General features: G+C 38.2%; 1 protein-coding gene across 1 annotated transcript; it reads right to left on the reverse strand.

Annotated features, from left to right (window-relative positions):
* Positions 1–1,561: 1,561 nt before the first annotated feature.
* On the reverse strand, positions 1,562–12,146 carry LOC111325505 (eukaryotic translation initiation factor 3 subunit F). Its single transcript, XM_088726903.1, has 8 exons — positions 11,919–12,146; positions 8,228–8,307; positions 5,948–6,085; positions 4,396–4,487; positions 3,662–3,737; positions 2,904–2,964; positions 2,307–2,420; positions 1,562–1,685 (listed from the first exon to the last, which is right to left on the reverse strand). The coding sequence occupies exons 1-8, from the start codon at positions 12,111–12,113 to the stop codon at positions 1,605–1,607; spliced, it is 837 nt and encodes a 278-aa protein (XP_088583029.1). The 5' UTR covers positions 12,114–12,146; the 3' UTR covers positions 1,562–1,604.
* Between the last annotated feature and the right edge of the window lie 87 nt (positions 12,147–12,233).

Raw genomic sequence — 12,233 nt, forward strand, 5'->3', positions numbered from 1 at the left:
GAATCACGCGAGGGGATCAGGTAATTTTCATCTTGACACAAAGGAAATCCTCACACCCCCCTCCCTTCCTATCCTTCCTCCCTCCAGGGTGAAAATAATAACCTGCCCATACGAAATTGATAGTGGGGCTCCCACGCGCGCTCCCACGCGCGCTCCCACGCGCGCTTCCCATACCCATGGAATATGGTCAACCTATTTTCGTTTGGTTGTCATGTGACTGACCTAGCGTACGTACGTGCCTTCAGATTGCACGGGTAGGGTAGTGGAGACTATCAAAACGAAGGGAGGGGCGTCTCAGGCGAGTCTCGGCAAATGCACATCTTTTATGTTATCATTAATATTACGAACTTGGGAGCTCCGCTTTTAGGCTTGGCTAAATCTATATATTATCTTCTTAACGAAGAAGAATTCAAGCATTTTTGGAGGCGGAAAAGGTTCATCATCACTTCAGTCAGTGCTGTCTGCAGAACTATCTGCACGTACACAGGGAGATTTTTTCAAAAAGAAAAATAAATTAATGGATATAATTAGAAGCTCCCAGTAATCTATTCTTTTCATCTGATCTCTTTAGTCATCGCCGACATGGATGAAGAAAACGTTTTCTAGCCCAACCTAGAGTTAAATCACAAGGAAGCGGAGGCAATGACTTACATATTATGTGGAAGTAAATTTTTCAGTGTCGCGAAAATCGAAATTCAACACAGCCCTATATTGAAGTTGATATAAACACAGTAAGGGATCAAAATTAATCTGTCATTACCCTTAACACCAGTATGTATATTCTCCATACTGTTCTCTATACATTTCCTACGGTGCTGACAAGGAGAATTTGTTAACAATCAGGAGTTTCTTCAGCAAGGGATCATTTCCTTTATTCTCGTGACCTTTATGTGTAATTCAGGAGTGATGGTGTGGGGAAAAATTAAATGCTAGTCTAACTTAAGGGTTGCAGCTATTAACGAGCAAATTTTGAGGTCATCTTCCTCTTGCCTCTTTGTTAAGTTTAGGGCCATAGATATACCCAATTGAAGAATATTCGGGCGCTAGGGTGCAGCACTTTAAAATTATCATAGCGGGAAGGCTACAGTAAATATAAAGTAGAGCGCGTGACATCTTTTTGGAGTGTGTAACTGCACGTTTATCTACCGCAATGTACACTTGGATTCACAAGAGAGCAAAACCATATGCTCGGTTGATGTTGTGTAATAGTACGGAACTTGTGCTTTGAATTGAGATTTTCTACCACGTCTGGAGCCCAAAAAGGAAAGGGCTCGCCCTCTGCCCTCTCTTTCCTTTTGACTGATGCTCACCCCCCCCCCTTTGTATAAACTATTTACTCTCCCCAGCCTTCCGCTGACCTAAAAAATCAAAGATGGCAGCTTCAAATACTGAGAAATCGCTTGCCAAAATTACGCGTGCTCTGCAGGCTACACAATAGCCCTGTCATGGCTTCAAAGTAAATACGGTCGATTTCCCTTAGTATGGGAAACTATGAAAACTTGTAAACTCGCTTGAACTTGTGAAGCATAACCAGGAGTCCCAAAATAAAAAACCGCAGCAGGAGGGCTAATTCTGTAATTTATTGCACACCTAAATCTAAAATACTATAATACAGTGGCCAGTTTCTCTCCAAGCGAGATCTGAGCCTTGCAAAGGCCTGAGAGGTACACAATCATTAGCAAATCCTGAAATAAGAATGAAAAATAGTGTGTCAACATTGAATAAAATAGGGAGCTGCAAACGAATAGGTCAAATGTTGATTGTACATCTTTAAAACCTCACAGACTGGCGGGTTCACTGTCCAAACATTCTCGTGTCACGAGTAGGACTCAGAAGGAAATATACAAGCAAAGAGTATATAGAGGGGCTAATGTTGGTGTTGGTTAGTTGGGGAACTGAATAGCGCCTTGAAATTTAGAATGGAACAAGATTGCAAGAAAGCTACGGGAGGAAAATGTGCATCAAACGCTACCGTTTCATGGATGATGCACATTCAGATTGCAAGCTTACATGAAATTCAGCACAACTTAACTCTTTCCACCCTAACATCAGTATGCATATTCTTCATACTGTTCTCGATACATTTCCTAAGGTGCTGACAAGGAGAACTTGTTTAACAATCAAGAGCTTCTTTAGTTGGTGATCATTTCCTTTATTCTCCTGACCTTAATGTGTGATTCAGGGGTGATATCGTAAGGAGAAATTAAATGTTAGTCACTCATACGGTTGAGAAAAAGCTATAAGAAGACCATTTACATCAATTCGGCCACAACATTACAGTTAATGTAAAGTACTCATGTAGTTACCTGCATGTTACTGTTCAGGATAGATTCAAAGTCTTCCTTTGACATTCGAGGAACTGAAGTAACAAGATCCATCAGCTCTCTGCCAACACTGTTATTACCCGCGACTTTTCCAGCCTTAAAAAAAAAAATAAAAAAGAAGCGAACGTGTAAGTTACCGTTCTGAGTGACGTTGCTGAAAAAGCACAACGGTCTTATGGCTACAACGCTACCCAGGACCCAGATTTCGATAGCATAACATAATTATTCGAAGTCTTCCTGAGTGTGGTCTTTGTTTGTCATAGGCCACAACTAGAATCCAAAGGGGAAGTGGGGGGGGGGGGGGGTTTGCAATAACTCTCTCAATGTAAATTTGTGAGGGTAAAGTCCCTATGAGGCGTGGCATGGAATTAGTATTGAGATCTTTTCATCAGGACTCTGATTGGCAGAAAAGTATGTTGTGGGACTCATTAAGAATGACTAGATGTAAAAATAAAATGAATTTTCCTGCCATTTTCTTTAAGACTTGTGGTGGTTTTGCTTGGAGTTGATAAAGCGGAAATGTTTGTAAGGCCTCGCTAACATCGTCAAAGTACAAAAGCAAAGCCCCAAAACACTCACCAAAACATCGTCCACATAAGCCACCACAGTACCAAGCATTTCTAAAAGCCTTTCACTGGCACTAGAAGAACACAGAAGATAGATAATCCAAAGGCAAAAAACTACACCATGATAAACCAAAGTGATAAGCACATACTTCAGAGAGCATTCAGTAGAGCGGGACACAGTACAATGTCACTCTGAAAAGGTTGAATTAATTGGAAAGAAATTACTGAAAATAAGAAGGGATGTAATAAAATACAGTTCACTGCAGTTCTTTCTTTCTGTTTTCTCTCAATTCTGGCGCACAGGGGGGTGATGAAAGGAAAGTGAAGCACCCTACTCTCGCAGTTGCTCAAACCCCTCTATATAAAACATAAACCTTAAGCTTCATGTGCAAGTACAGTATCTATGAGGTTTGGTAAAGGTTGTGAACTCGTCTCAGGTAGGTACGACAATTCCGGGGGCAAGTTGTCTCACCTCAACTGGTGAATTGTACCACCACGGCAGGTAGGGTAACCCTGGAAGATGGAACAATTAATTTTTCTCTCATGTAAACACCTTGTCTCGCCCACCCGAGACAAGACAACTCGGACAGAAAAGTGCCTGTACACGCTATAACCAGAGCCTGTGCGTTGCAAATGTCGCATTTCATATAAACGCCCCATAAAGTTGTCTGAGAGGGAAGGTTTTCTCGAGTACTGAGACCGGGCCTAAGTCTGTGATACAGGCTAAAATATTGAAGACATACACTTAGGATTACTGAGTCTTCCACAAACCTGTTCACATGTTGCATGTCTGTTAGTGGACTAATGCTCTGTTTGGCTGCATGTTTTGTTCTCTGCAGCCAGTTAACTACAAAATTAATTACAAGGGGCAGATTCAATTAAATTCTTTAACAATCCTTAACCATCATCATCATCAAATAATTATCAGTGTCATCATCATCACTGCTACAGTGTAAACAATTATGATGATGATCATGGAATACATTTACAATGCAGCTACAGTACACATTGCATAATTGGCTGTCAATGATTCCACACTCTGGAAACCAGTACAGAACATAACATGACTGTTGAAAGTGAATTAAGTATTAAGCGCTGGCCAATGTAGTTTTCTAAGAAATTGGGATTTATCAATTGAGTTGGTAAAATAATGTAAATTGGCCACTGCAAAGAGTTGGAAAGCTGATGTTTTGAGCATTAGCCCTTGGTCAGGGCAAAACTTGACAAAGGGCCAAGGCTTTAAAACAAAATTAATTATCTTTTTACACCCCCTCCCCCTCCCCCCCCCCCCCCCCATCAATGCAGCACCACTGTTTCTTTAGAAAATTACACCTATATTTGTTATACAACCCTGGTAATACATGTAAACAATTCATGTCACTTCCTAAAATCTTTTAAGTTTACTTCTTGTTCAAACTTTTTCATGCATACATCATTAATTATTGTTTGGAATTATAACAGCAGAATGCATAACAACTACTGAAAATGAAGTTGTGAATTCTTACCTCCCACTCTCTCAGGCCCAGTAAGTATAACTTCACATGGGATTGGAGAGAAAATAGTGCCTTCTGTCTTTCCAGGAACACCCATCTTACAACTGCACAAAAACATAATTATTTTGATCAAATAACTATGGGCACATACAAAACTGAAATGTTAGTGTCTGGGTTTAAATACAGTAAGTCTGATCAGGGTGGCCAGACCAGTGATAAATTAAATGAAGCCATATAACTGTATAAAGGCTGATAGTTTCGAAAGAAACTGTTTGGGGCTGCGTCGGTGGGAGTAACGAAATAATTTGGATATATCAACAGAGTTGAAATGGTAAATTGGCCACCGTAATGGTGGCCAATTTACCATTTCAACTTTGTTGATATATCCAAACTATATAACTATAGTATAGGCAAACCTAGACAGTAAAGCAGTTTCACCAGGAGCATTGCTGTGTGTTCCTCCTCAAAGTTTTTGGCTAAAAAGTATTATCTTTGTGATGTTTTCACCGTTGTCATCCACAAGATAAAAGTGAAAGTAATGTAGGAAATTGTATGAATGCAATTGCACTTCATGATTTTAGAACACAAGTTTTACTTTGAAAGTTTTGTATCATTGTAAATGTAAACTCATTTGAGATTGTAAGCATAATGGATCACAATAATCTCTGACAAGCCACTCTAAAATCTGCATGAGTTACATGCCTGTGCACAGAGCAAGCTCCATATTTATTCTCTTTAAAAATAAATACTGGTCTAGCCAGAAAGTTTAACTGATGAAAGTTATCCTAAAAAGCACCAACACTGCACTTTAAGTATTAAGTGCAGGTACAACAAACCATTTGTACATTTAACAATTATTCCACGAGCGCGCGTTAGATATGAGATGAGAGATAGCCAACGAGGCACGTAGCGCCGAGTTGGCTATAATCATCTCATATCCAACAAGTGCGAGTGGAATAATTGTTTTATTAAAAACGCCCCCAAGAAATTATTATTTTGTAAGAAGAAACTGGATTTTTTAGCTCCCTTTTGATTTTAAGCTGATGCGTACGCTTACCATAATTATTTGTAGATTATGGTATATTGGCTGATATACCATAATGGCTAAGCCAATAAAAAGTCTTGAACTGCATTATCCAATGATCCAGTTTTTAATAATAATAATTATCCAAGGTTAGGGAGGAGGCACAAAAAAAAAAAAAACTAAACAGGAATATAAGAATAGCAAGAGAGTATTTTGCCAAATAATTCATTGCTCATCATAGAGAATAAAAAGAAAAAAAAATGTACCATCCCAACCTAAAAGTATGTCTATTTTGAACATGCGAATTTCGTGCATATCTCTGGAGTACAATTACCACGTGATATTTGTACTCGTCTCAGACATTATTTGTCCTCTACAAAGCACATTTGGGTAATAATACATAGTATTTCTAGCCTGTTTTCCGAGATCAATTTCACACTCTGCACAAGTCTTGACACATCTACATGTAGAGTCACCAGAAGCAATTTCCCAAGACAATGAGATACCAAACTTGACAGACCTGGCGTGGGTGGTATTTACCTCTGATAAGCTCTTATTCCCATGCGAGAACCTTTCAAAGTGGTGTCCACCGTAACATGCACTGGAATGTTTGCCTCTCGTGAATAGTATTCATGAATAAGCAAAGAATGCTCTGTGACATCTGAGCCTGTAGCATACCTGAAGACAATCCAAACGACAAATTTTAAATGGGGCATTGCAGAAGATCTTGTTATCTATTGTGTCTATGCTTATTAAAGAAAGTTAGTTTATTGGTCTTGGTCTTGCCCTTTAGTGTCCCTACTGATTGTAGAGTGAAGTATGGCTTGAGGTTTGGTGACATTTCAACAGCCTTTAATGCTAAATTCTTTGCAAGGTGATAAGGTTGAATAATTACATATCACCAGTAATTTTGTACAGCAAGATGGTCAGCTTCTATTGGTGCCTTTTGCATTTTCAATTGACATACAGCTGTATGTTAAATCTTTCCTGAGGCAAACTCTATTAGCTATAATACTGTAGCCCTCTCTATATCTACATGTAAATCTCTCATTTATAGCCACTCTCCTTCTTTCAAAAATAATATTTACAATTATAATCATGATTTTATAATGTAACTAGAAAAAATTACTGTGATGTACTCTAACTAAGGATTCTCTTTATTTTACCCTATTAGAATTTGAAAACTGGCCTATTCATAATAGCATTAGCTATCTGTAACTTTTATTTAATTAAGGTATGAAAAGAAAAAACATAACAAAAAGTGTTATCATTATTTTGACATGTACTGTTGTTCCCTTACACTATAGATCCACTGTGTTCTTAATGTTAACATAATATCATTTGGATGATGTCTTCCATACAGCAAAGGATACATTTGGACCAATAAAAATGTGTTTCACTTTACTATATAGTATGTATCAATACATGTACCCCATTCACACCAAAGCCTCAACACACTTTAAAGCTGTTTTTTTTTTTTAACAAAGTTGAGTTTTATTTTTTCTTCTTTGTCTCACTTCACTATACAGTATGTACTAATACATGAATCCCATTCACACCAAAGCCTCAACACGCTCTAAAGCTGTTTTGTTAAACATGGTTGAATTTTTTTTCTTCATAGAAACTGCTTAAGGTCGGCACACATGAGGGGACTAGTCCCTGCGACTAGTCCGTGCGACTAGTCCCGGCATCAAGTCTTTGAAGGGTTTACACGAGGGGACCGGTAGCAGGGACTAGTCCCTTAAGGTGTTCACACTAGGGCACTCAATTGCACAAGAACATAGGAAAATTAAGAGGCAAAAGATGTTTCTTAGTCTGGGGCGTTACACGAAAACAATGAAAATTTGGCAACTTTTCATTGTCACACTATTAAACGTCAACGCAAATGAACTACACTTATTCAGTCGAATTATTCATGTTTTTACATTCCGTTTTTTTATTTATTTATTTATTTTTAACAGACACAGAGTCAAATAGGGTAAAAATTCCATCAAAACGGCTCCAAGACATCTGTATATGTTTACAAAACTAGAAATAGTTTTTTAGTCTTCAGTTGTAGAAATCTAGAATTCAGGGAAAATTCATAAAGACTGCAATGTTTACAAATACCGGAAGTCACGCATCATACTGACCCGTGATTGGCTTATTTACCGTTTAGTCGCAGGGACTGGTCGCACAAACAGTTCACACGAGGGGACAAACATTTGTTTCATGCGACAAGTCCCTGCGACTGATCGCACGAATTCAAACAAGTTTGAATTCGTGCGACCAGTCGCAGGGACCAAATTTTGGTCCCTGCGACCACAGAAATGTGTAGTTCACACGAAGGGACTAGTCGCATGAAACTGGTCGCTGGGACTAGTCGCAGGGACTGGTCCCCTCGTGTGTGCCGACCTTTAAACCAATATTAGGTTGACTTTAAATGTAAGAGAAAAATCGATTTTTCTCTTATATTAAAAATTGTTTATTTCATCTTGACTTTAAATGTAGCACTGAAAATATAATTTAGCAATTGCTTAAATCTTGAGGAAAATTGAGTTTCTCGCTTCTCAGTTTCTGATTTTCATTCAGTTAAACCTGGTTTAACTAAACAAGTTTTCTGGTGTAAATGGGGTATCAGTTTCCAAAAGTACAGATCAGATTTACATTGGAAAATAATTGAGAAAAATTGTCAGTAAATGTGACAGGAAATAAACTGTTACCTCAAACCACCAAAATTTGGCTGAGGAATTCTACACAAAAGCTGGAGAATTATGCCATCTGTGAGGCTACATGTAAATCAAAGCCCTACGGGATATCACAAGTGCCACATGTACTCACCAGCCTACTATTTCATCATTGGGGTGTGATTTCTTGTGCAAATCAAACATACTTTTAGCATACTCAAGTTCAATTGCAACCTGAAATAAAACAAAGGAAACGGATCAGAGATTCAGAGATTCGCTTCACCTTTTGACTAGGGATCTTAAGTCTGTATTTGAGCTGAGGGACCCATCTTGCTGAAAAGGCAAGGAGTATTACTGCTTTCCTTGGATAAAAGCCAGACATACCAATATTTGAATTCCTTGGTAGGACTGTTCATCATACAACTAAGGGCAAAGAAAATCAGGCCAGAAAGGATGAAAATGCATCTCTCGAGCTGACACAGCTGAATTTGGAAGCCGTTGATGCTCATTAACAGGTAAGGATTTGCAATTGATTCTTGTTGGTGGCTATTTGAGGGAAATAAGATGACTTTTGTGGGGCATATTGGCCTTCAAGAGTGACAGTTGATTACATAACATTAAAAGTTGCTGTAAGGAACTGGAGGCTACAAAATAAAGGGAAGGTAGCATTATACACTCTATTTATTGGATTTACTATAATTTTTTTCTTTTATCAATTTTTTTACAGCAGATGCATGTACTTAGAATTCAATTTGAAGTTATCCGACAATCATTCAATATTCAGGGAATGCTGAATTCAAACTTAATAGCAATTTAATGGGCAGAGGGATAAATTTCACACCTGTAATGCTGAAGGCAAACTAAAGAGGGAATTAATTTCTAACGGGCAAAGGGATAAATTTCACACTGGGAATTCAAAATTCTGGCTTGTACTACTCCAGTTCTTACACACATTAACCTTTTGCTAGTGTCTAGATACCCGGCAGCCGCGAAGTCTTTTCAAAATACTCCATACCCCCTTGTCTGAAATTATTCTGGAATTTTCACGGAAAAACTAATCCAATCCTTCTTTTAACTGTAGATCTCTGTTTGGAAATGTCAAGCGATCTCAGTTATAATTTTGGCTTTGTAGTTGAGGAAATTATCGAGCTTGGGCATACTATAAAATCTTGATGTTTCGACACTTAGAAAAAAATTCGTACTCTGATCCCGGTGCCGACTGTTAGAGAATAATTTCTACAGAAAGTGAAGTGTGAACCCTGTGAGAGTATTCAGTATTTGTTTAGAAATGCGAAGTGATTCTAATTAATGTTTCGCTTTTGTTGTAGACGAATTCTCTTGGCTTCGGCATACTATAGGAACCTTGACTCACGGGCATGGTTCTTCAAAAACCTACATACCCAGCAGTCAAAAATTCGTGAATAATCACCACATTCAATATCCGCTAAAATGCTCAGCTAAAGCTCCCAAGAGTATTTCAACATTTCAAGCTATGGTTGGAAACACGAAGCAAGTTTTGCAACGTTTTGGTCTTGCACAAATTGTACAAGCTTTGTGTGACTCACAGGCACAATTTTTCAAAAACTACATACCTGGCAGTCAGAAATTCCTCTTGGTGTTCCACCAAAATTTCCATTTGAATCTGCTGATGTCGGTGTGAAAATAGCAAGCGATTTCAAACTTCAGGCCTCCACAATTGCTTCGTCAAAGTAGTGCAAAATTTTTCCGTGGAAATTCTAGAATAATTTCAGATTGCCAGGTATGGAGTATTTTGAAAACACTTCCCAGCTGCCGAGTATCTAGACACTAGCTAACCCTTTAAGGTTACTTTCTACCTTCAGAGGCCAAAAAAAATTTTTTTTTTTTGGACTAGATTGAGGTTAGACATTTTAACTAACGTTTACAGAAAAGAAAAAAAAAATTTCAAAAAGCGTCTGACTTATGTAGAAAAATGTATTTTCAAATAAAAGTTAATAAATCAGGAAGGTGTCATAATCTCGTAAATGGGTGAATCCCCCGGGAATGTTTGTGGCAATTTCATGTTGTTTGCATATTTTATTTACATGGCGCACTTGACAAAATTTACACGTGGAAGTTATATGCTCGTGGAAAGTCTTTTCTCATGGATCAAAAAACAACTCAAAATTAGAGAAGAGTCCTTGGGTAAAGAAAAAGAAAAAATAACAGGCTCAAACAAGAGAGAAATGGCAGCATTTTGCCAAAAAGAAAAAAAAAAAAAAACAGTCTTTGCTGAAAGCTACAAAGGCTCTTGGTTTGGCCAGGAGCCTTCGACAAGCTCGGCATCTGCTGAAGATCGGCAAAACCGATGGAGAAAAAGAAGAATGCAACAGATTTACCCTTTCTTCCGTGGGTTTTTCCTTTGCTGACTTTGTCCATTACTAAACGAGCAACTGAGCAAGATAAAAAAACGTGACTGCTACGCGATACTTTTCCCGGGAAAATCTTGATTCATTGTCGTTGACGCCAGGAGGTCTCGTCTTCCCATTGGTTCGCAGTTTCAGGAGGCGAGATAATCTCCTGGTGTGGCGCTAGTTGTTTACAAACCTTTAGGAACTAAAATCTCGCATTTGATTTTGAGAGGAATACATCCACTTTGAGCAAATTTTTATAGGGTAGATTTGACCGATTTTCGTGAAATTTCGCCAAAACATTCCTGGAATGATGACAAACAAAAACGTGTCAGGAAATTTTCATATTTGAAACATTTTTTACGTGGTCTCCATTTACGCAACACGCTTCGCATATCTTTCGCTACTCTGACTTTAGATGCAAATTAATTTGGATATATCAACAAAGTTGAAATGGTAAATTGGCCACCGTAATGATTACAAAAGCTGACATTTCAAGTGTTAGCCCTTCGTCGTAATTATTTCGTTACTCCCACCGATGCAGCCCCAAACAGTTTCTTTCGAAACTATCAGCCTTTATTCATTTATATGCGAATACCTAGACAACCAATCAGAATATCGGAAAAGCCTGACGCAGTTTTGTTGATTGATGCCTTGTGAATGAGACTTTGCAGCCATTTTTCTTGTGCTGTAGGATCCAATACCCGATAAATTCAATAGAAGGACCCTTGGGTGTTTCACACCTTACGGCTCCTGACACTTCCTAAATGAAAAAATCGCCTAAAGCATATTTTCAACGTAAACTGCATTTACTAAGCTCTGTTTTGAAACATGTATAGTTTGTTAGGGTTTTCTTCAAACTAGCGCGCGTACAAATTTTTTCCCGAAGGACACCTGTGAAGGTAGGAAGTAACCTTAACTCCCAAGATCTAATTGTAAATTCTCCCCTCTGGCTGCTACACATTTCCTTGTAAGTAGGTTACGAGAATTTGGTGTACAATCAAGGTGACAACTTCTACCTGATAAGTTTGAGTATTCTCATTATCTGTTTGCTGGATAATGTATGAAAATACAGTAGTTACTTAGCGTAACCACTGTATTTTCCTTGAATCTTCACCATGTGTTTTAAATAACATCTGAACTTAAAAATTGATTCGGATAGATATACTCAATTTATTGTTTCTCTTTAACATTTAATAAATATCCTTGAATTACTCAAATTGAAGACGATTTCAACTGAAAACTAAAAGGAAATTCGCTGATAACATACATGATTGTATAGTTACAGTAATATAGGACTGAAGTTTGATTTATATCCATACGTGATAAGCTAAATTCTGATCGGATTTAACATGAAATGAATCTTAACGATAGGTACATTGAATTTTATCTATCCATACAAAGAGTGAACCGGGGATAGACCGAGAAATAAAAAAAAAATAACGAGGCACTTAAGTTGTCTAAAAGCTAGCTTACCTCGTCTTCGGATTCATTGTGTGGAACGCCAAAAGAGCTTCGAATTTCGACAGAAGTCTTGTCAACAGTTCCAAGAAGTGTTCCTATGACTCTTTTGGCGTCTTCTGAACGTCTTTCAAAACCATCCACAATCGAAAATAACACTACGGGATGAACAAACACTTTTCTAGCCCTCACCGTCTCAGACAGCGCCATTTTGAAATCGACTCACGTGGTTTCGTAAGTTACCAGCGACAGAGCTGAATAATGAAATATTACGTCAGAGGGTACGCGGTCAAAACGCGGGCTCAAGTGTCTTTGGTCTAAAATGTAGCG

The sequence above is a fragment of the Stylophora pistillata genome, chromosome 7 (genome assembly GCF_964205215.1).
Source record: "Stylophora pistillata chromosome 7, jaStyPist1.2, whole genome shotgun sequence".
Taxonomy (NCBI): Eukaryota; Metazoa; Cnidaria; class Anthozoa; order Scleractinia; family Pocilloporidae; genus Stylophora; species Stylophora pistillata.